Here is a 25,793-nt window from a genome sequence, read left to right as displayed (position 1 = left end):
ATACCACAAAAAACTCTCTCTCTCTCCCCTCCCCTCCCAACCCTCTTGCGTATGGGTGAGTTTAACAACCTATTGGCATTTCGCCCTTAATGAAGGTCAAGTTGTTCGTGGTTGTGATCTTTTCCGTGAGGGGGTGGTGTGGGTGGAGGCGTTGACCCTGTTCCCTCTTGCATCCTAACCACACGGACTTATAACCCGAGTGCAGCAGTGACCAATCAACCCTAACGCCCGCTAGAGGGCGCCATGACGCTCAGAGCCACGTGACTGGTGTCCCGTGCGGCGCTGTCCAGAAGATCGCCGCCGCCGCGAGCCCCGTCCTGCCTGCTGACGCCCATGTAGACGTAGGTGTCCCCCCTGGCGGGCCGGTACCTCTGGGAGGTGTCCAGGTAGAACCACTGGCGGAGGATGTTGCGGAACTGGGCGTTGAGGAGGCCGTAGAGGAATGGGTTGATGGCCGAATTGGCCAGCAGCAGCCAGCGGCATAGTACTATGGCGGAGTGACCGACGCACGGAGGGCAGTGGGCGCGTAGCAGGGTCAGGCAGGCGAAGGGCAGCCAGCACACGGTGCAGGCCGCGAGCAGCAGTGCCAGACAGCAGGCCACTTTCTGGTCCTGGGGGGGAGAGAAGGATGGGGGGGGAGTGGGCCCGGGGTGGGGGGTTGGGGGTGGGGACAGCATGAGAAAGCGGTACGTATCTCCACACACATCCATCATCACAAAATATACAGGACATAGGGTAGGTCAACTACATCCGTCATGAACAAACACACAGGTACAGGTCAACACATCCATCATTAGTTATAAGAAACTGGAGCTGGACAGTACAAAGTCCTCAGAGAAGAACCCCCCTCAGTCAAGTGTTTCAGCCCTTAACTCCTTACACTCTAAGGGGGCCGGACCGCATCCAGGTCATGACTCCTGGATACCCTTGTATTGCCGCCTTTTCTTCTTCTTTTTTTTCTTCCTGGTCCTCAGCAGGTTCGAACCCGCGCCTCCAGGGTGATCGCCACTTAAGAACTGAGTCACCTTTTTCATTAACATACACAAGTGTAGGAGAGGGATGGTCAACAAATACATGACAAACAAACACAAGTGTAGGAGAGGGTTTATCAACACATCGTTCATGAACATAAACAAGTGTTGGACAGGGTAGGTAACACATCCATCATAAACATCATACACAAGTGTATGACAGGGTTGGTCAACACATCCATCATAACTATACACAAGTGTAGGACAGGATAGGTCAACACATCCATCATAACTATACACAAGTGTAGGACAGGATAGGTCAACACATCCATCATAACTATACACAAGTGTAGGACAGGATAGGTCAACACATCCATCATAACTATACACAAGTGTAGGACAGGATAGGTCAACACATCCATCATAAACGTACACAAGTGTAGGACAGGATAGGCCAACACATCCATCATAAACGTACACAAATGTAGGACAGGATAGGTCAACAAATCTATCATAAACGTACACAAGTGTAGGACAGGATAGGCCAACAAATCTAATATAAACGTACACAAGTGTAGGACAGGATAGGCCAACAAATCTATCATAAACGTACACAAGTGTAGGACAGGATAGGCCAACAAATCTATTATAAACGTACACACGTACAGGTCAACACATCCATCATAAACATAAACAAGTGTATGGCAGGGTTGGTCAAGAAATCCATCATAAACATGCACAAGTGTAGGACAGGGTAGGTTAACAAATCATTCACAAAGTATTGAAATTCACGTATGACTGGTCAGTTCAAACTTCTATCTGTGAAAACACCCGTGACATAATTATTTTGGATGTACACGCATCAGGAAAGGACTTTCAGAGTTTCTTGTCATGTTTATCAGTAAGTGTGTGATATGATTGTAATCAGTAACTGTTCCGGCTTTCACACTCTGAATGCAAGACCAAGCCCCCAATCCCCCCCCCCCCCTCCCCCCTCACCCCCTCCTCCCGCATAGCCTTAGATCAGCAGGCCATTCTTTCACACAATGTAGAGTGGTAAATCTCTTCATGCACAAGGTACACAATTTAAAGTCAATGCTGCTTTATACTACCGATTCAGCAAGGAAGCACACAGGAAAATAGAAGACTTTCGTTTACCCGTGTGCAAAAGCTTACACGGTAGCATAAGCAATATTGACTTTTAATTAAGTTGTGTACCTTGTTTGTGTATGAAGAGAGTTACCGCTCTTTATTGTTTGTCAATCATTTTACTCTCCTTGCCCCATTGTTCCTTCATTCTTTCATACATTGACTGTAAGACCCCCACCCCAATCCTCATCCCATACCTCCACACACACACACACACACACACACACACACACACACCAAACCCCACACAGACACAATCCCCCCCTGGCCCCCCCCCCCAACCCCCCCCACACACACACACCATCCCATCCCATGCCATCCCCGCCATCCAACCCAACCCAACCAACCAACTAAACCAACTCACTCGGTCGGGTACATCCCCACCCGACGACCGACCCATCCACCCCACAAACATCCACCCATCCACCCACCCACCCGACCCGTCACACGTGCACCCACCCACCTGTTTCACCAGAAGCTCGTGCACAGTGTCCACGCCGCCAGAGGCCCCGTTGCCCTGGGAACGGATGTCCCCCTCTCCCCCCTCCTGGGCTCCTCCTCCACCACCACCACCGCCCCCGCTGTTGTACAGGGGGTCTTGGGAGCAGAAGAGGCCGGTGGTGGTGGAGCCACCGTTCACCCCCACCCCCACCCCCAGCCCGGTCAGCCCCCCGCCAGGGCCCAGGTGCGAGGTGCTGCCCCCTCCGCATCCTGACCACTTCCGTCCCACGTATCTGTGTTGTTGGATGGAATAGCATGCGAGTCAAAAACGATCTTTATCATTATTTATTATTATTATTATTATTACTTTATTTTATTTTATTTATTTATTTATTTATTTTTTTGGAGGGAATAGCATGCGAGTCAAAAACAGTCTTTAAAACTATCATTTTTTTAAAATTTTGGTTTTGGATGGAATTCAATGCGATTCAAAAAAATGTTCTTAAAAAAATGTTCTTATTCATTTATTTTGGTTTTGAATGGAATTGCATGCGAGTCAAAAGCAATCTTTTTTTTTTGCCGTTCTTTTTGGGGGGTATGGGGGATGGGGTGGATGGAATAGCATGCGAGTCAAAAACAACCTTTTTAATCTTTTTTTTTTTAACTGTCGCTGCAACATCATGATATTCTCACAGATTTTTCATAAGACCCCCTCCCGCCCCTGTAGCTGGATTAGTATCTGTCTTTGTATTTTGTATTTGTATTTTGTATTTTTTTAAATCACAACAGATTTCTCTGTGTGAAATTCGGGCTGCTCTCCCCAGGGAGAGCGCGTCGCTATACTACAGCGCCACCCATTTGTTTTGTATTTTTCCTGCGTGCTGTTTTATTTGTTTTTCCTATCGAAGTGGATTTTTCTACAGAATTTTGCCAGGAACAACCCTTTTGCTGCCGTGGGTTCTTTTACGTGTGCTAAGTGCGTGCTGCTCACGGGACCTCGGTTTATGGTCTCATCCGAATGACTAGCGTCCAGACCACCACTCAAGGTCTAGTGGAGGGGGAGAAAATATCGGCGGCTGAGCCGTGATTCGAACCAGCGCGCTCAGATTCTCTCGCTTCCTAGGCGGACGCGTTACCTCTAGGCCATCACTCCACTGTATCTGTCTTTGTATCTTTACATCTATTGTACCTTTGCATCTTTCATTCTTTCTTTCTTTCCGCTTTCGTGGAATGAATGCAGCACCCGCGTTCATTTGTATCTTCCAGAGCAGGTTTTTACGTAACACGCATGACCGTTTTAGCCCGCCCCCCAGGCACACATAATAATAATAATAATAATAATAATGGATACTTATATAGCACACTATCCAGAAATCTGCTCTAGGTGCTTTACAAAAACGCTTTCGTTAACATAAAACATTATATCTATGTTACATACACACACCAAATGTGACTACACACACACACACACACACACACACACACACACACACACACACACACACACACACACACACTGCATACATACATTTTAACATACATGCGTATCTAACAGCTACCCTAACACATACGCACACACAGGCAGGCACAAACTTACATAAACACACGCACACACAATACACATTCATATACATGCATATAGTTATGTACACATACATATGTATACACACATAGTCAAGCACAGCTAACGAAAAGGAAGTGGACCTGCCACAATTGAACTTATTGCTGAGGGAAAAGGTGAGTTTTGAGACGAGATTTAACTCACTGAGTACGGTCAGTCCTCTCTTCTCCTGTACACGAACCCCTCGGATGTCCAGTGGGTGTCTCAATGACCCAACCTTTAGCTTCCGTCGTCAGAATTGTGGTATTCTTTGTCAACATTCACCTCTTCAGTACAAGAGCCTTCCGCTTGCAATATTTTGATGGTAGTAACTGGGGTGAAACGCTGTTAATGTCGTCTCTTTCGCCGTTCGTATGGAGAGAGTTAAAAGATGATATGTGTGTGTGTGTGTGTGTGTGTGTGTGTGTGTGTGTGTGTGTTTGATTTCACTCACAGTAAACACCCCGATTTCCATTTTCAGCATTCGGTGGGCTATGGAAAATCAGAAAACACCAAACAATCACACTCCCATGAAAGAAAGAAAGAAAGAAAGAAGAATGGTGAGGTGACAACGGTCATAAAAAGTTCGCTCGTGGCAACGAATGAACGTGGAAGAAGATCTCTTCTTCAAACACACACACACACACACACACACACACACACACACACACAAACACGCATTCGCACACACAGAAACACCCACACATAAATACACACATAAACACACACCCACATTCATAAACAGAGAGAGAGAGAGGGAGAGAGAGAGAGAGAGAATCACACACACACACAGAGCTAAAAAGAAGGACGGCTGAGACGACAACAACAGCAACACCACCACCACCACCACCACCACAAACCAGAACACAAAAGTGGCAGAGATTGAAGCTAAAAGCCTCCTGAATGATTTCCCCAGAGCATCGGCCACTGCATCTTGGCGCAGCGACACGTTATCCGATCATCTCATCCGACAACACAAACAACTAATTATCGCACAAAAGGAGTCATCACTCCTCCCCCACCCCCCCCCCCCCCCCCCAACCCCGCCTACCCCCGTGTCCTCTTCCTCTCGTGCCCGCCTCTTTCTCCTCACTCCTCCCCCCCTCCCCCCGCCCCTCCCTCACCTTCCTCCTTCCCTGCTTGCCTCCTCACTCCTTCTCATTTTCCCCTCTGCCTCTTTCCTCTCCTTCACCTCTCGCTGTCCTCTTTCAACGGATTCCGTGGAATCCCTTCTCTCCCTCCCCATTTTCTCTCCACCCCCTCCTAATTCTCCTCTTCTCCCCCCCTCGCCCCTCTTCGTCCCAGCCGGGTGGACATCCCTTCTCTCCCTACCCATCCCCCCCCTCCTAATTATACTCTTCTCCCCCCCCCCCCTCTCCCTCTTCGTCCCAGTAGGGATCTCTTCTCTCCCTCCCCATCTTCTCTCCCCCCCCCTCCCGTTCTCTTCCTCTCCCCCCTCCCTCTTCGTCCCAGTAGGGATCTCTTCTCTTCCTCCCTATCTTCTCTCAACCCCCCCCCCCATGTTATCTCCCCCCCCCCCTCCTAATTCTACTCTCCCCCCTCCCTCTTCGTCCCAGTAGGGATCCCTTCTTTCCCTCCCCATATTCTCTCACCCCCACCCCCCTTGTTATCTCCCCCCCCCCTCCTAATTCTACTCTCTTCCCCCCCTCTTTTTCTTCATCCCCATACGGATCCCTTCTCTCCCTCCCCATCTTCTCCCCGCACCCCGCCCCACCCTAGTTCTGTTCTTCTTCCTCCTTCATCCCAGTAGGGATCCCTTCTCTCCCTCCCTATCTTCTCCCCCCCCCCACCCCCGCTCCCCTCTTCTTCATCCCAATAGGGATCTCTTATCTCCCCACCCCGCTCGTTCTCTTCCTCCCCCCCCCCCCCCTCTTCTTCGTCCCAGTAGAGATCCCTTGTCTCCCTCCCCATCTTCTCTCCCACCACCACCCCTTCTACTTCTCCTTCTTCCTCCCCAGCTCTTCGTCCCAGTAGTGTAGACCTTTATGTTCAGTCTCCTTAAGCCACTAGCACTCCAACCCTCTTCCCTAACTCCCTCGCCCCCCAAACCCCCCCCCCCACACACACACACACACACCACACCACACCACACCTCCTTTTCCTCCTTGGCGGGGTGCCATGGCCGAATGCCTGGTGCGATGGATTGGATTCTTGCTCGAGTTTCCCGTTCCCGGTTTCGGTCCATCTGGTGTACAAAGGGTGGAGGTCCTCTCCCTACCCCACCCCACTTTCACCCCACTGCTCCCCCCCACGCCCCCCCCCTCCACCTCTCTCCCACTGCTTTTATATCCTCCCTCTTTTCCCAACACACCCCTCTCTTCCCCCCCCCACCTCCCTCCCCAACCTTCGCACGCCCCTCACCCAACTCTCTCTTTTCCCAACACACCCCTCTCTTCCCCCGCCACCTCCCTCCCCACGCCCCTCACCCAACTCTCTCTTTTCCCAACACACCCCTCTCTTTCCCCCCCCCCACCTCCCTCCCCAACCTCCCCACGCCCCTCACCCAACTCTCTCTTTTCCCAACACACCCCTCTCTTTCCCCCCACCTCCCTCCCCACGCCCCTCACCCAACTCTCTCTTTTCCCAACACACCCCTCTCTTCCCCCCCCACCTCCCTCCCCACGCCCCTCACCCAACTCTCTCTTTTCCCAACACACCCCTCTCTTTCCCCCCACCTCCCTCCCCACGCCCCTCACCCAACTCTCTCTTTTCCCAACACACCCCTCTCTTCCCCCCCCCCCCCCGCCCCTCACCCAACTCTCTCTTTTCCCAACACACCCCTCTCTTTCCCCCCCACCTCCCTCCCCACGCCCCTCACCCAACTCTCTCTTTTCCCAACACACCCCTCTCTTTCCCCCCCCCCACCTCCCTCCCCACGCCCCTCACCCAACTCTCTCTTTTCCCAACACACCCCTCTCTTTCCCCCCCCACCTCCCTCCCAACGCCCCTCACCCAACTCTCTCTTTTCCCAACACACCCCTCTCTTTCCCCCCCCCCACCTCCCTCCCTCCCCAACCTCCCCACGCCCCTCACCCAACTCTCTCAGCCTACATCAGCTGGGGGAAGTGTTGGAAGCTCGAGGAAGCCGACCGGTCTTCGCAGAGGACTCAGAGATTCTCTGCTTGCTTAGCTGTCTCAGGACCGTCTCTATACCCCCCCCCCCTCCCTCCATTTCCCCGTGCACACACACTCACCTCCTAACACTTTCCCTGCTCATCTACCTCAGACAATGCCCCCCCCCCCAACCTCTTAGATCTCTCTTACCTGTCCTTCCTCCATCTATCGCCCAACCCCACCCCACCCCACCCCTTCCAACCAACCTCTACACACTTCCCACCTCTTTTACACTTCCCCCTCCCATCTACCCCCCACCCTCCCCTCACCCTTAATACTCCCGACACCTTCTCCCACCCTTTTCTTTCACATCACCCCTACATCAACTATCCCTCCCTCCTCCTTCCCCAACTCCCCCCCACCCACCCACCCTACCCCTACACCCCTCTCTGCAACCACACGCACCATTTCCAACTACCCCCCCCTCCCTTCCCCCACCCAAACACACACCCCTCTTATCCCCTTCCCGAAACCTCCACTTATTTGTACCTGATTATCCATTTATGCACAGTTTTGTTCTATTAAGACACATACTGTATGTTCAGTTATGTTTTCGAAACAAGTTTACACACCACCACCCTCAAAAGGGGCCATGGCCTTTTTTGAATAAATCATTCCACTCCGAATCCGAATCCGAATCCCCAAACTTCCTTGGACCCCATTTGCCCTGACGGCTGGATGTGAAGAAGCGTACGATTATGGATATTCTACTTCCGTCATTAATTGAACAAGTTCGTTGTCGTTATGCAAGGAGGAAGGTGGCAGAATGGTTAAGACGCTCAGCTGCCAATACAGAGAGTCCGTGAGGGTGTGGGTTCGAATCCCGCTCTCGCCCTTTCTCCTAAGTTTGACTGGAAAATCAAACTGAGCGTCTAGTCTTTCGGATGAGACGATAAACCGAGGTCCCGTGTGCAGCACGCACTTGGCGCACTGAAAAAGAACCCATGGCAACGAGAGTGTTGTCCTCTGGCGAAATTACGTAAAATGAAATCCACTTTCATAGGTACACAAATATGTAAGCATGCACTCAAGGCCTGACTAAGCGCGTTGGGTTATGCTGCTGGTCAGGCATCTGCTCAACAGATGTGGTGTAGCGTGTATGGATTTGTCCGAACGCAGTGACGCCTCCTTGAGAAAGTGAAACTGAAAACTGAAACTATGCTTATTCCTCTTCTCTCATCAATTAAACAAATTCATTATTGTGATATCGTTATCCCTCACCTTGGTCAGCCGGAGGACGCAAAGAAGCATCTGATTACGGTTAGTCACCTCCCCTAATAAAACAAGGTCGTTATCGTTTTCCCTATTGTCATCCTTCATCACCTTCGTTGAATGGAAGATGCAAAGAAGCATCTTCTTCTTCTTCTGCGTTCGTGGGCTGCAACTCCCACGTTCACTCGTATGTACGCGAGTGGGCTTGTACGTGTATGACCGTTTTTACCCTGCCATGTAGGCAGCCATACTCCGCTTTCGGGGGGGTGCATGCTGAGCGCCACCCTTTTTTTATATTTTTTTTTCCTGCGTGCAGTTTTAATTGTTTTTCCTATCGAAGTGGATTTTTCTACAGAATTTTGACAGGGACAACCCTTTTGTTGCCGTGCCGTGGGTTCTTTTACGTGCGCGTAGTTCATGCTTCACACGGGACCTCGGTTTATGGTCTCATCCGAATGACTAGCGTCCAGACCACCACTCAAGGTCTTGTGGAGGGGGAGAAAATATCGGCGGCTGAGCCGTGATTCGAACCAGCGCGCTCAGATTCTCTCGTTTCCTGGGCGGACGCGTTACCTCCAGGCCACCACTCCACTAACTATCGTCATCATCGTCCCTCACCTGCATCGGCTGGAGGTGTTGGAAGCGGAAGAGGGCGACCAGTCCCCGCGAAGGGCCCAGTCCGGCAGGGAGATCCTTCTCTGGCTCAGCTGCCTCCGGACCGCCTCCTCCTCTGGAGTAGAGGACTGGGTGGAGGGGGACGAGGTCTGCTGCTGCTGCTGCTGCTGCTGCGTCTGGGTGGGGGTGAGGGTGAGGGTGAGGGAGGGGGGGCTGAGGGACACCAGGGCGGAGGAGTGACGCCGGCCCATGCTCGGCGTGGCCCAGTGGTCCGGATGCAGGCTGTTGAGCTGCGGGGTGGAGCGGTGGCAGGTTGGGGAGCCGACCCCACCACCACCACCACCACCACAAGCACCTCCACCACCACTGCCCCCTCCTCCTCCTCCGCACCCTCCTCCTCCTCCTCCTCCTCCAGTGCAGAAGGATGAAGAGGACTTGAAGGGGAGGAGAGGGCTGCTTGGGGTGGGGAGCTCGTCTGGTTCGTGGTGGTGTTGCAGGGCAAGACAGGACGAGGGAGGGGAGAGGGGGAAGGGGGTGGGAAGGGTGTGGGGGGGGTGGGGGGAGAAGAGAAGGAAGAGAATGACTATATTGATGGGGTAGTAGGAGAAGTAGGCAACAGCAGTAGTAGTAGTTGTAGTTGTAGTAGTACTAGTAGTAGTAGCAGCAGCAGTAGTAGTAGCAGCAGTAGTAGTAGTAACAGCAGCAGCAACAGCAGCAGCAGCAGCAGTAGTAGTAGTAGTAACAGCAGCAGCAGCAGCAGCAGCAGCAACAACAACAACAATAGCAACAGCAGTAATAGTAGTGGTAGTAGTAGCAGTAGTAGAAGCAGAAAGATGTGACCAAACAGAAAGAAAAGGTGGAAGAGGTAAAAAAAAAAAATAATAAAAGACAACACAACACAACACAAAACTACTCCAGTAGTAATTCTGGAGGAGGACAGACAGCAGAAGAAGAATCAGGAGCATCATCGTCATCATCAACACTATCATCATTATCATCATCAATAGCAACAGGAAGACAACACAGAATACGAACTACAGTAGTGATAAGTAGAAGCAGCAGTAGCAGCAGCAACAGCCACAGTAGTTGTAGCAGTAGCAGCAGTAGAGGCAGCAGCAGTAATAGCAGTGGCAGCAGTAGAGGCAGCAGCAGTAATAGCAGTGGTAGCAGTAGAGGCAGCAGCAGTGGTAGTAGTGGCAGCAGCAGTTATAACAGTAGCAGCAGTAACAGCAGTAGCAGCAGTAACAGTAGTAGCAGCTCAAGCAGGACCCTTTCATTGTCAGTAACAAACCAACAACAACAAACAAACAATATAGAAATCATCATGCAGCATGCAGAAGAAAATGGCAGAGTTCATTTACCGGATGGCATAAAATTACAGTGAAGACTTTTTTTTCTTAATCAAACAAGTCACAATACATAGTATTGCGAAATATTTGTTTCACAGATCTGAGTTGCATGAGTTTAGTTGTTGTTTTTCATTTCTTTCTTTCTTTCTTTTTCATGATGATATGAAAAAAAAAATTCCCTTTGAAACTGGTAATCTCCCATAGCTTTACGGCTTATTTGTTTCAAATGATTACTGTGTATGACTTTCACTCAACACTTTCAATCAGAAGGTCCCGGGTTCGAATCTCGGTAACGGCGTCTAGTGGCTCAAGGGTGGAGATTTTTTTTTCCCCCGATCTCCCAGGTCCAACATAATTATGTGCAGACCTGCCTGCCTGCTAGTGCCTGAACCGCCCTCCTCGTGTGTATACAGCACGCAGAAGAACACACACGCACGTTAAAAACAAGATCCTGCAATCCATGTCAGTGTTCGGTGGGTGTTATGGAGACACGAAAATACCCAGCATTCATGAACCACGACAGAGTCATCGGTAAGTCGATGTTGGTCGTGCAACGGAAAGAAGAGGAAGAAGAGGGGGAGACTGGAGGGAGGGGATTGCGGGGAGGGGGGGGGACACAGGGCGAGGAGGAGAGATACACGGGTTCCTTTAGGGAGAGGAGAGTGGGAGGTGGGTGGGGGGAGCAACTAAGTTGTCGGGGTGGGAGGGGGCCGGGGTGGTAGGAGGGGAAAAGTTAGGTCGAGGGAGGTTGGGGGAGGGCGGGGGTGCGGGTTGGCAGGTGGTGAAACTAAAGCGGTAAATGACTTAAAAAAACAAACCCTGACAGACAAATCTCACATGGGGGAAGAAGCCCCATAAAATGAAGTCTTCCATCTTTGAGGCCTCTCTCTCTCTCTCTCTCTCTTTGGCACTGAGTTACTAACACACTGAGGCTGAGTAGAACGCTGGACGCCAGGTTCTTGGCATCAGAGATCTTTTCCCACCCCTCTTGCGACCAACCAGTGGCAGCTTATGGCGGCCTCTGTGCGTGTGTGTGTTTGTGTGTCTGTGTGTTTGTGTGCGTGTGTGCGTGCGCGAGGGTGTAAGTGTACACATGTGTCAGGAGAGCTCTGTCGACGCGCGCGCGCGCGCGTGTGTGTCGGTGTGTGTGTGTAGGATGAGGTATGTGTGTGTATGCATGTCTGCACTGTGGGAGCAACGGAATATTGGAAATGCGGGTGTGCATATATTTGAAGATATGTGTGGAGGTTGGGGTGGGGGATATGGACGTATGTGTGTGTGCTTGTACAAGTAAGTGTGTGCGTGTGTGTGTGCGTGTGCCGTGGAAGCTGCGATACGTAGCCTAGAAATGAGTGTGTGGAGGAGGGGCAGGTGCAGGGTAATATGTGTGTGTGTGTGTGTGTGTGTGTGTGTGTGTGTGTGTGTGTGTGTTGGGGATCATGTACGTTTATTGTGCTTTCATGTCTGTGAAACTGCATGTTTGTTGCATATCTGTTATGCATGTGTGTGTGTGTATGTGTGAATGTGTCTGCATGTTTTACATTTATTTGCTTATTAATTATCATTATTGTCTTTTTATTTCTTATTTCTGTTTTTATTTATTTAGTTAGGTGTTGTTGTTTTTTTGTTGTTTTTTGTTTTGTTTTTTGTGCGCTCAGAGTTGGTTTCATCAATATTTTGCGCCTTATAAATACCATTATTATTATTATTATCATTATCATCATCATCATCATTATCATCATCATTATTATTATTGTCATTATTGGTATTATTAGTATCTTTATTTATTTATCTATCATCTTTATTTATTTTATTCTATTTTATGTTAAAATTTATTTTATTCTATTTTATTTATTTATTTATTAATTTTTTTTTTAAATTCCCAAGGCCTGACCAAACGCGTTGGGTCACGCTGCTGGTCAGGCATCTGCTTGGCAGATGTGGTGTAGCGTATATGGATCTGACCGAACGCAGTAACGCCTCCTTGAGCTACTGATACTGATACTGAGGCTGAGGCTGACTCGCAAGGTACCTGATATACATATTGTCTCTTCCTAAGTTCCTTCCTACATAACGATACGGATCCTTTGAAGCGTGCGCGCGCGTGCGTGCGTGCGTACGTGCGTGCGTGCGTGAGTGTGTGTGTGTGTGTGTAGGGGGGGGGGCGGTGGGGGGCTGGGTGGGTGGGTATGGAAGGGGAAGTGGATGGGGGAAGGGGTGGGGAGGAAGGGGGCTGGTGTCTTGGTGGGTCATCACGGTCGTGGAAATAATAATAATAATCTCGTGGGTTGCAGCAAAGTGGTGATGAATCGTCCTCAAAACAAACCAAACAAAAAACGAACACCACCACCACCACTACTACTACTACTGTTTCTGCTGTTGCTGCGGCTACTGCTTCAATTGCTGTTGCTGTTGTTGTTGTTGTTGCTGCTGCTGCTGCTGCTATGTTGCTACTGCTGCTGCTGCTGCTTGTACTACTGCTGCTACTACTACTTTTACTGCTGCTGCTACTACTACTACTCCAAATACTACTGTTCCTGTTATTACTACAGCTGCTGCTATTACCACATACACTACCGCTGCAGATGTTATTATCAGAGCTACTACTACTACTGCTACTACCAGTAGTGGAGTGTTGGCCTAGAGGTAACGAGTCCGCCTAGGAAGCGAGAGAATTTGAGCGCACTGGTTCGAATCACACCGGCAGTCGCCAGTATTTTCTCCCCCTCCACTAGGCTTTGAGTGGTGGTCTGGACGCTAGTCATTCGGATGAGACGATAAATCGAGGTCCCGTGTGCAGCATGCACTTAGCGCACGTAAATGAACCCACAGCAACAAAAGGGTGTCCCTGGTAACATTCTGTAGAAAAATCCATTTCGATAGGAAAACAAATAAAATTGCAGGAAAAAAAATAATAAAACATGGGTGGTGCTGTCAGTGTAGCGACGCGCTCTCCCTGAGGAGAGAAGCCCGAATTTCACACAGAGAAATCTGTTGTGACAAAAAAGAGCAATACAATACAATACAATACAATACAATAATATATGGCAACGCCGACTGTCCTAAAACCCTCTTGGCCGAGAGAGTGGGGATGTACTTGGGCAAGACACTCTCCACTATAATCAAATTTTAGCCCAAATAGTCGGAACAGCAGTTGCCTCCTCTGCTGTTCTGATGGTCATAGTCGGACACGACTGACTATCATATATATGGCGGGGTAAAAACGGTCATACACGTAAAAGCCCACTCGTGTACATACGAGTGAACGTGGGAGTTGCAGCAGTAGCAGCTTCTTCTGCAGAAGAAGAAGAAGAAGAAGAAGAATTCTTTTCTCGTTTCATTTTCCTTTGACGACGCCGTGGCTAAAATGGCCAAGATCATTCACACCATGTCGTTCCATGATGTCAAGGCAATTGATAGAAGAACAGATCAATATCAATACCGACCGTCTGGTGGGCGGTGTGGCGGTTGAGTCTGGCAGTGAAGCGAGTTTTTTTTTTTTTTTTTTTTACGGCCAGGCTGGCACTTTTCACTTTTTCTTCTTTTTTTGGGGCGGGAGGGGGGGGGGTTGTTGTTGTTTTTTTTTTGTTTTTTTTAGAGGGACCATTTGCTGAAACGGTCGGTCCGATCCAATCTACGTCCTCTACATCAGTGCCATGGTTTGTTGTTTTTTTTCCCAGAGTTAAATCAATGTCTTCTTTTACATACTTAGATCTGAGTAGTGGTAACACTTCGTGGCAATAAGTGGTAGTTCTTGCGGTTGTGATAATAGCAGCAGCACCAGCAGCAGCAGCAGTTGTAGTAGAAGAAATTGTAATAGTAGTAGCAGCAGCAGCAGCAGCAGTTATAGTAGCAGCAGTTGCTGTAGGGGGGAGGACGACCACACAATGCAGTCTTTTTTAGGGGTAGTGTCACTCAAATTTCTTGACCTACACTGCAGGGTGTCTGTAACTGAATCTCTCAGCCTTAGCTGACGCCGAGACATAATGTATGTATCTATGAGAGTCAGTCGTTTCCGACTCTGACCATGAGGACAGCAGAGGAGGCAGGCAACTGCTGTCTAAACTATCCAGGCTAGAGAACAGCCTTGTCAAACTGCCGCCAACCAAAATTGGACTCCAATATAATAGCAGCATCTTCATCACCGACATCAACATCCATCATAATCGAAAACTCCTGACATACACTTGCAGGTGTCTGTTATCTCTCAGCCTGGTTGGACGCTGGGATAAAAGCCTAATATTATGATAGTGCAACATCGTTAAGTAGTCCTCAAACCAGAATGAACCCTAATTACAGCATCAGTACATGTTTACCACCCCCATCATCATTCATCATCATCGTTCATGATCATCATCATCATTCATCATCATCATCACCATTCATCATTCATCATCATCATCACCATCCATCATCATCGTTCATGAGCATCATCATCATTCATCATCATCATCAAAATTCATCATCACCATTCATCGTTCATGATCATCATCATCATTCATCATCATCACCATTCATCATTCATCATCATCATCACCATCCATCATCATTTATCATCATCGTCGTCGTCATCACCGAAATACAGGAAGCAAAATACCTCCCAAATTCTGGGCCACAAAGAAGAAAGACAGTTAAACCACTTGTATGATAGTCAGTCGCGTCAGACTATGATCATCTGAGCAGCACAGGAAGTAACTGCAGTCCAGGCGACTATGTATGGGCCAGAATTATAAGATTACAGCCAGTGGAGAATGCCTTGCCCAGTTACATCCCCACTCTCTCGGTCAGGAAGGGTTTGAGGACAGTCGGCGTTGGGGATGGTTCCCAAAGGCCAACCAATAGCCCCCCCAAGGCTGCAGCACTTAGAGCCAGTGCAATCTTTCCTCCTAGTTTGAGAGTCGTAGTCCTTCACAAAAGACTAAGCTGTGAATGACTTCCCACCGCAATGGAGAAACCATTAGTTTCAGTTTCAGTAGCTCAAGGAGGCGTCACTGCGTTCGGACAAATCCATATACGTTACACCACACTCTGCCAAGCAGATGCCTGACCAGCAGCGTAACCCAACGCGCTTAGTCAGGCCTTGAGAAAAAAAAGGTGAATGAAAGATAAACATCCATCAGGGGAGGCAGGAAAAAAGAAAGACCCAGCAAACAATGAATATTTCTACTCATATTTAAAAACACCCCCCGAAAACGGAGTGTGGCTGCCTACATGGCGGGGGTAAAAACGGTCATACACGTAAAAGCCCGTTCGTGTACACACGAGTGAACGCGGGGGTTGGGTTGCAGCCCACGAACAGAAAAATATGAGATGAAAAATAAATAAATAAACAAACAAAGAGACTCACTGCAGGACGAGGGACCCACAATGGAGGGGGCCTCTGTGATGTGGATGGTGGGCTTGCTGTTCTTCATCGTCACGAAGAACATGTCCGTCACCGACGTCGATCTCCGGATCTCCACCGACCTCCGCAGCCGGATCTTCTGGTACAGCGAGCAGTTGAGAATCCACATGGCCCCGAGAGGCAGCAGGTACATCACGAAACACGTCAGGGCCGACCAGGCGAAGCTCAGCACGTATGGGACTTCGCACTCTGCAGGATGCAGCAGGGAGCGGCCCAAGTTGTTGTGGCTGTTGTGGTAGTGGTAGTTGCGGTGGTGGTCAGCCGTGGAGGAGGGGAGAGGGAGATGGAGGGCCGCGGAACTGCTGGAGTCAGAGTCTCCTCCGTCTTTGGTGGTGGAGGCGGCGGCAGGGTGGTGAGGGCTGGGGGACTGTAGGTGGCGCGGCACCGGAACCGGAAACGCGTCATACGTCGTGGAGGAAGAGGAGGAGGAGGAAGAGTCCCAGAGGAAGATGGGAAGGGCGTACAGGGTGGTGCTGGACATAGAGACGAGTCATGTCATTTCAGATGTGAAATGGTTCTGAGTTGTGTTGATAGGAAATAGACAGATAACTAAACAAAGCATGCAGATAAATACACATAGACAGTTACATAAGTGATTAAACAAATGCACTATCACGTTCCGGCGATAACATTAAGTAAGTAAAACAAACAAACAAACAAAACAAAACAAACAAAAATAAATAACCCGACGTGTTGTAAATGATGCTAAAAAGAATGTCAGATTAAACAAGTACACTATTACGTGCCAGTGATAACTCTAAGTAAGTAAAAAAACAAAAAAACAAAAAAAACAAAACAAAAAAAACAACAACAAACAACCAACCAACCAACCAACCAACCAAACAAAACAAAACATAAAACCAATGTATTGTAAATGACACTAAAAGGAATGTCAGATTAAACAAATGCACAGTCATGTGCCGGCGATAACATTAAGTAAGTAACAACAACAACAACAACAACAACACACACACACACACACTCAAGGGGGGAAGACGGGGGGAGGGGGGGGGGGGGAGTTTGGGAGAGGGGTGTGTGTATAGGTGTGTGCGATGAACGTTTGCGCGGTGTGTGTGTGTGTGTGTGTGTGTGTGTGTGTGTGAATAAGAAAGCTGTCCACATGCACAGATAAAGAATTTTTTTTTTTTCATCTTTTTTTCATTACTTTCTCTCTTCTCTGTGTTCTTCCTTCTGTTGTCTCTTCATTTGGACTTCATGTCACACAGATCACGTTTCAGTTTATTCATTCTTTTCTTTTCCGGATCTGTTCCTTCCATCCCCTTTTCATTAAACAAAAAAACACACACAAAAAAACAAACAAACAAACAAAAATTACAATCATCGAATTTGCTGTTGAGGATATCCACCCCAAAATCACTATCTTTATCCCTGCCCCCCCTACCACACCACACCCCCTCACCATAGTATCCGTTGGCCTATCGTTCCACAGAGACTCACGGAAACTGACCCCAAAATGTTTTGGCCCTGACCCCCAATGGTAAAGATTCCTGTAAAAATTCCCTTGATCCGAATACTGAGCACCGACCCGGATTGAAACAAGAAAAACAAGAGAGGCAAGGCCTTCAAGACTCACTTGTGATAAATTAAGTCCCCTAGCATTAATTACAGAGTAATTTCCCTTTTTTACTATCTGCACCAAAACGTTTGCAAAATAAATAAAAATTCCATGCTTAGCAAAAGAAGTTCCTGTTTGAACAAAAAAATGATAATAATGACTCCTCTTGTTGTTGTGTCAGAATAAGAGGTCAAAGTGCCAAGTTTAGAGAATACAAAAAATATAAATATTACAGTAAATGCAGTTTGCATATAATTAGGCTTCTTTTTTTTTCTTTTTTTTTGTGCCCATTCCAGAGGTACAATATTGTTTTAAACAAGATGACTGGAAAGAACTGAATTTTTCCTATTTTTATGCCAGATTTGGTGTCAACTGAGAAAATATTTGCAGAGAAAATGTCAATGTTAAAGTTTACCACGGACACACAGACTCACGGACACACACACACACACACACACACACACACACACACAGACAACCGAACACCGGGTTAAAACATACTCACTTTGTTTACACAAGTGAGTCAAAAAGAAGTAATCCATTGGTTCTTGGGCCGTAATGAGTTAACACTTCTACAAAAAATGAAAGAATATCGAGGCTAGGAGAGTAAATGATTAACAAACAAAAAAGAGCGGTAACTCTCCATAAACAAGGTACGCAACTTGAAGTCAATGCTGCTTATACTACCCATTCAGCTAGCACACAGGGTGTTTTTTTGTTGTTGTGTTGTTGTTTGTTTGTTTGTTTGTTTTGTTGTTGTTTATTGTCTTTTTTTGTTTGTTTGTTTGTTTTTTTGTACATTAAAAGAACAAACCCCGATACTTCCTCATAAATGGAAGCCCCGGGCTTGTCCTTGGACCGATCATTTGACCTGTGCTAGCTGAATGGGTAGCACAAACAGCACAGACTTGAAGTTGTGTACCTTGTGTATGGAGAGAATTCTACAAAATGTCAGGAAATTCCGTCCTTGATTTCTTCGGCGTTGTTGTGTTGATAAATCGGAGTGAAGATAATATACCTTCGTTGGAGGAAATGGTAACAGTTATACGGATCGGAGAGGGCTTTTACTGCTGCATGAAAGACTGGGACAATTACTGCATTGCAGAACATTCGTGTAGAAGAAGAAGATACGTGATTGTTCAAAATATATATGTACGCAACACACACACACACACACACACACACACATTTGAGTAGCCATTTTTGACTCACTTGTGTAAACAAAGTGAGTCTATGTTATAACCCGGTGTTCGGTTCTCTCTCTCTCTCTCTCTCTCTCTCTCTCTCTCTCTCTCTCTCTCTCTGTGTGTGTGTGTGTGTGTGTGTGTCCACGGTAAACTTTAACATTGCCATTTTCTCTGGAAGTACTTTGTCCGTCAAAACCAAATTTAGCAGGGGAAAAGATCTTCACAGTCATACCAATAAGAGTTTGAGAGAGAGAGAGAGAGAGAGAGAGAGAGGAGATCTAGCATCTTGCTCCCTGGAATCAAGGGTAGAGTAGGGGGTTCAGGACAGCGGATGCAGATAGCAGACACGCAGGGGAACGCAGCTTGGGAGTGGAGTGGGGGATAATGGCACGTAGTGGTGGGGGAGTAGACAGACTGGACAGACTGTAGGTTTGGTTGGATATGGTTAGACAAGGTGAAAATCGGGGGGTGTGGGGGTGGGTGGGTGGAGGAGGTGTGTGTGTGTGGGAGGGGGTGAGGAGGGGTGGCTAGGGTGGAAAGGGAGGGGGGGTGGGAATAGAGGCTTTTAGGAGGGCATCCAGCCGAGAGAGAGAAGAGACTGGAGGGTGGACGGAGGATTGGTGGTTTGGGGGGGGTGGGTGGTGGTAAGTGGTCTCTTTGTCGGTTCCAGTAGCAGCAGGGAAATTATTAACTAACTGCTAAGTTGTCATCAATTTACACTTTGCGCACACTTCTCAAGGACCATTGCATCCACCCAGTTCTGTTGCTCACACTAAGGATACCCCGATCACACCTTTCTGTCACGCACCCCTTTCAAAACTTTCATCAATGTTGACTATACACAAAATATCAGATGACATATAAAAAGAAAAGAAAAGAAAAGAAAAAAAAAGCTATTCGTGGATTGAATGCTTTTCACAACACGTAGTAATATAAAGCACGCACACATATTTGTAGTCTCACAGACACCCAGGCCTAGCCCTTCAGTCACCAATACACATACTGATTCCCAGGCCCCACCCTGAACATACGTACATTTTTGTTTCATTAGAAAAATCGTATCGTAAATAGGAAAGAAAGAAACAATGGTGTTAGAATGCGTAGCACCTGTGTTCCAGTAATATTTGATTTAAAGTTTCCTTTTCCTTTTTGGTTTTATACGCCATTATGAACATATAAACTCTCTCTCTCTGTCTGTCTGTCTCTCTGTCTCTGTCTCTCTGTGTGTGTCAAAGTCAAAGTAAAAACTTTTATTTCAAGGTGGTAACTGAATAAGCAACGACTGGTGGTTTTTTTTTTTTGTTTTTTTTTTTACATCAAGCCATCTGAAAAAAGAAAAAAAGAAAAAAAAAAGAAAATGAAAGAGAAAAAGTGGGGAGATGCATAGAACAAAACATACAAAAGTACCAGAAATATAGTTACATGCATACATGTGTGTGTGTGTGTGTGTGTGTGTGTGTGTGTGTGTGTGTGTGTGTGTGTGTGTGTGTGTGTGTGTGTGTGCGTGCGTGCGTGTGTGTGAGTGTGTGTGTGTGGGTGGGTGTGGGTGTGTGTCGGTGTGCTTGTGTGTGTGTGTGTGCGTGCGCGCGCGCGAATGTGTGTGTGTGTGTGTGTGTGTGTGTAAAGAAACGACACACGAAAGCTGATATATGAGAGAGAGAACACATGAACGCATGCAACGTCCCCATTGCATGAATCGTGAGTAGATGCCACATGGAACTTCATGGTTTTGTCCGAGATGGATGTGGGCTCACACTGCTGGTTCAAAAGACATCGTCTAAAACTACAACGATAATAACAACAAGAACAAACTCTTAAAACAAACCCAAATACAGACAAAAAGACACACACACACACCCTCCCCCACTCCCCATCCCCAGCACCCTCAAAAAGACTTTAATCACATCTTAATGCACGAGAGCAAGGTCTCAAAAATGAACTGTCAACCAAAATCAAAACCCAACCCACACTTCCCCTTTCACCTCCCAGCGCTCCCCCTACCCTTCCCTCCTACCCCCACGCCCCCTTTCCTGCTGTCCGCCCCGAAGAAAAAGTAAAAAAAACAAAAAAAACAACAACAACAAACCAAAAAAACGTCTGAATGACGAACTCTGTCGCAAAACCTAACATACTGACCAAAACGCACCCCCAAAACTAAACTAAACCAAACCAAACCAAACGAAGGCTTATCAATAACAAAGACAAGACGTGTTTATTTCAAGAAAACCCCGTGTGGAAGGGGTTGGGAGACGGGGGGGTGGGGGGGGTGGGGGGGGTGGGGGGGGGGGGGGCACATGAAAATGTTACATATTTCATATAACTAAGGCAAAATATCAATCACATTTGGTACTGGTGCTCATGAACACAAACTTACCTGAGCATGAGAAAAAAGCGTCTAAATAATGAACTCTCCCGCAAAACCTAACACTGACCCCAAACAACCCCAAACCAAACCAAACGAAAGCTGATAACCACAAACCTACCTAAGGGTCCAGAAAAGCGTCTAAATAACGAACTCTCCCGCAAAACCAAACATACAGCTCCCACCCACCCACCCCCATCGCCCCAAAACACACACACAAAAAAACCCCAACCCAACCCAAACCAAACCAAAGCGAAAGCTAATAACCATAAACCTACCTGAGGGTAAAAAAAAAAAAAAAAAAAAAAAAAAAAAAAGCGTCTAGATAACGAACTCTCCCGCAAAACCTATCATACTGACCCCCCACAGAAAAACCAAACAATTCCAAAGCGAATGCTAATAACCACAAACCTACCTGAGGGTCCAGAAAAAGCGTCTAAATAACGAACACTCCCGCAAAACCTAACATACTGACACCCCCCACTCCCCCCACCTGCCCCCAAAACAAGCAAACAAACAACAACAACAACAAAACAAACAAACAAACAAAAAACAACAACAAAACAAAACAACAAACACAACATTTCTTCCTTAAATGTTCAACTGTGAAAATACTTTAGAAAAACAGAAAATTTGATACTTAAAAGCACTGGTAAGTGTATGAAATTACATCCCACAGACGTTTTATTTGGAATTCAAGATGATAGATATAGCAAACATGATCTCATAAAAATAAACCATATTATTTTGATAGGTAAAATGTGTAAAAGTATATTTTTTAAAAGACTATTTTACAAGTGATCTTTGAACAGCAGTTCAGTATTAGAAGTCGATATATTATATAATACCTTATGAATCTTAAAGAAAAGAGAAGAAAAAAATCAATATGTAAGTGGAAAAAAATACAGTGACATAGTTATGGAATGCAGGGTATTGCTTTTGATTATTGTCACGTTTTTTAGTTGATTGTGTAATTGCTTATGTTCACTGTATATTTTTCTTTCTTTTAATAAATATTTTGAATTGACATAATGAATTTATATACAAAATAAAACGGTGACCGACCCAAGAAAGTCCGGGAAAAACAACAACAACAACAACAAAACAAACAAACAAACAAGCAAAAAACATACCCCAAACCAAACTAAACCAATACGAAAACGAAAGCTAACAACCACAAACCTACCTGAAGGTAAAAGGAAAAAAAAGCGTCGAGATAACGAATTCTCCCGAAAAAAATCAACAACAAAAAACACTGAACATACTGACCCCTAAAAAAAACAAAAAGCAAAAAAAATCAACCCTACCTGAGGGTCCAGAGAGCCCCGATGAGGTAGGCAGCGAGGCGGCGAGTGTGGCGAGTTCGGTAGGAGAAGGGCCAGCGCACCGACCACCACCTGTCCAGCGTGATCAGTAGCACGCTGAGCAGGGACACGTAGAGCAGGGAGTAGCGGACGGTCAGGTAGGTGTGGCACGCACCCCGGCCCTCCACCCGTATCAGGCCCACCTGTTGAGTTCACACACACATACCCGGTTCTTTCTTCTTCTTCTTCTTCTTCTTTTTCTTGTGCGTTCGTGGGTGGGCTTTTAACGTGTATGACCTGTTTTTAACCACACCCCACCATGTAGGCAGCCATACTCCGCTTTCGGGGGTGTGTATATTGCTGGGTATGTTCTTGTTTCCATAACCCACCGAACGCTGACATGGATTACAGGATCTTTAACGTGCGTATTTGATCTTGTGCTTGCCGTATACACACGAAAGGGGGTTCAGGCACCAGCAGGTCTGCACAATATGTTGACCTGAGAGATCGGGAAAAATCTCCACCCTTTACCCACCAGGTCCCGTCACCGAGATTCGAACCCTGGACCCTCAGATTGAAAGTCCAACGCTTTAACCACTCGGCTATTGCGCCCGTCAGATCATTGTACAAAAAGGTCCACACCAAGTTAGCATTTCAGCATCTTATGTACTGTATGTATTTACGTATTGTGTGACTGTGATTTTTGTGTATTGTTTGCGCGTAGCATATACCACATATGAATTTCTCTTATTGGGATGATAAAGTATTCCGTATTCTGTGGTGGTGGTGGTGGTGGTGGTTTTGGTGGTGGAGTTGATTATTACTGAATGAATGAAGTAGTTGATTGGTTTATGAGTAAATTCATTGATTGATCAATCTATTCTGGTAGGTGCGACACGCAACCCCCACGCCCCCCCACCCCCCAACCTTCCCCCCACTCCCACCTCCCTGTCCTCCACCCACATCAAGTCTACCTGTGAGTTCACATACCCAGTGGTGGTTGTGGGTCGATTAGTAATGAATGACATGGTTGATTGATTAGTCAATTGATTGACTGATCAATATGCTTAGGTAGGTGCAAACACGCCCCCCCCCCCCCCCTACCCTGTACCTTGCACCCGTATGTGGGCCCACCTGTGAATCACGTACCCGGTGGTGGGTTGATTGATGAATGAAACAGTCCATTAATTAGTTGATTAATTGGTTGACTCAGTGATTGATCCATTTGGTCAGATAGGTGTGGAATGCGCGCCCCCTTGCCCTCCACCCGTATCAACCCCACCCGTGAGTTTACGCACATGGTGATGGTCGCTTAATCAGTAAGACATTTAATTAATTAGTTAGTTAATTAATTAACTGCTCAATATATTCAGGTAGGCTAGCAACCTCGTCAGTTTATTATTATTATTATTTTATTTTATTTTTTTGGTTCGCTTTATAAGTCACGTTTCTCGATTCTACCGATATTTTTTTTTTCTTCTTCTTCTGAGAGTCTGAATTTACTTCTTTAAAAAAAAAAAAAAAAATAATTATTATAATTGGTGAAGCAATAACATGTAATGTTCATCTCAGAGTCTGAAATTACTTCTTATGATTGGCGAAGGAATAACAAGCAATGTTCGGGATATAACAACAACGACAACAACGACAAAAAAACAACAACCTCTAGTTTTTTTGATTTTTTTTGTTTTTCGTGTTTTTTTGGGTGTGTTTTTTCCCCTCTATCTATTTCACTTGTTGCCTTTCTGAGGCATATCTTTTCGATCACACCGGTGTGTGTTTTTGTTTTTCTGGTCTGACTTTACATTAATTTTTATTGGGCTGATGTCATAATTTGATTTCATCTGTCCGCTCAAAGTGACCAACGGCGTAAAATTGATGTTGAAAGGATTTTGTTGAAGTTGTTTCTCTCTCTCTCTCTCTCTCTTTCTCTCTCGTACTCTCTCTCTGTCACTCTCTCTCTCTCTCGCACTCTCTCTCTCTGTCACTCTCTCTCTCTCTCTGTCACTCTCGATGAAGTCCATTTCGTATTTGGTTGTCCTGCTTTTGAGGATTTGAGACACCAGTTCATACATCCTAAATATTATAGAAATCCTTCTGATTTTCGACTTAAATCATCTTTTGGCTGCTAGAAATGAACACACAATTCGAAATTTTACTAATTACTTATACAAAGCATTCAAAATAAGAGAAAGTGCTGTATCTTGAACACATATATGTATGTTTATGTACGCATGTGCATGCATTTGTGTACCAATGGTTGTGATTATTTCAGTGTATATGGGTTCCTGTATACAGGTACGCGAGTTTAGGTGTATACTCATATGTATGTGGGCATAGATATGCATGTATGTATGTATGTATAGTGTGTGTGTGTGTGTGTGTGTGTGTGTGTGTGTGTGTGTGTGTGTGTGTGTGTGTGTGTGTGTGTGTACGTATCTCGGTTGTTGTTTTCTTTGTCTTTTTGTTGTTGTCGTTGTTGTTGTTTTTTTGAAATTTCCTCATAACTCGAGTGTGTGTGCATATGGGAGATAAGATTTGCATATATTTATATTTTGCGATTTCTTTTTGTTGCAAAATATGGTGTACTTATTATAGTTCACAACCCCTTCAAATGGGGCCTTACTGAATAAAATTCTGATTCTGATTCTGTCACTCTCTCTCTCTCTATCTCGTACTCTCTCTGTCTCTGTCTCTGTCTCTGTCTCTCTCTCTCTCTCTCGCACTCTCTCTCTCTCTCTCATTTTCTCATCATGTCTCCCTAACTCTTTCTCACCATCTCTCTCTCTACATATCTCTGTACACAATCTCTCTTTCTTGCCATCTTTCTCTCTACATATCTCTGTACACAATCTCTCTTTCTTGCCATCTTTCTCCCTTTTCCTCACCACCTGTCTATGTCTCGACGCTATCTCTCTCTCTAATTGATGTGAAAGGATTTTGTTGAAATCTGTCTGTCTGTCTGTCTGTCTGTCTGTCTCTCTCTCTCTCTCTCTCTCTCTCTCTCTCTCTCTCTCTCTCTCTCTGTGAAGTTTAATGTTTTCATGTTCGATGCTCAATTCAAACTGAGTAGCTAAGGAAAAAGAAAAACAAACAAATAATGCAAACATCTTTTCTTCCAGTTTTGCTGAATAACATTTTTTCATACTCTCTCTCTCTCTCTCTCTCTCTCTGTGTGTGTGTGTGTGTGTGTGTGTGTGTGTGTGTGTGTGTGTGTGTGTGTATTTGCTTGTATTCACATATGGACAGGCTGGCAGCCTTAGCATTGATTTTCTCGGTTCTTAAGTTCTCTCCCTCTTTAATTTTTTTTTTTTTTTGCGCGCGCGTGTGTGTGTGAGTGTGTGTGTTTCTTAGTGTTGTTTGCGTGCGTATGCGCGAGTGCACGTGCGTATGTAAATGCTAGTGAGTACGTCATTAGTGTGTATGCGTGCGTAGTTGCCTCCGTGCATTCGTGCGTGAGTCTTGTTCTGTTCATATGATTTACAAAG

General features: G+C 46.4%; 1 protein-coding gene across 1 annotated transcript in view; it reads right to left on the bottom strand.

Moving 5' to 3' along the window:
• Positions 1 to 221: 221 nt before the first annotated feature.
• LOC143300263 (uncharacterized) overlaps positions 222 to 25,793 on the bottom strand; it is a 27,838-nt gene continuing 2,266 nt past the window's right edge. Inside the window, exons 2-7 of the mRNA XM_076613858.1 lie at positions 22,309 to 22,508; positions 15,820 to 16,349; positions 9,333 to 9,598; positions 9,127 to 9,290; positions 2,584 to 2,854; positions 222 to 611 (exon numbers count right to left, since the gene is read on the bottom strand). Of these exons, the coding sequence (XP_076469973.1) occupies positions 222 to 611; positions 2,584 to 2,854; positions 9,127 to 9,290; positions 9,333 to 9,598; positions 15,820 to 16,349; positions 22,309 to 22,508 (1,821 nt within the window). The remainder of the gene's footprint in view (positions 612 to 2,583; positions 2,855 to 9,126; positions 9,291 to 9,332; positions 9,599 to 15,819; positions 16,350 to 22,308; positions 22,509 to 25,793) is intronic.

Source organism: Babylonia areolata, chromosome 26 (genome assembly GCF_041734735.1).
Source record: "Babylonia areolata isolate BAREFJ2019XMU chromosome 26, ASM4173473v1, whole genome shotgun sequence".
Lineage (NCBI taxonomy): Eukaryota > Metazoa > Mollusca > Gastropoda > Neogastropoda > Buccinidae > Babylonia > Babylonia areolata.
This window is presented reverse-complemented; position numbering and strand designations above follow the sequence as displayed.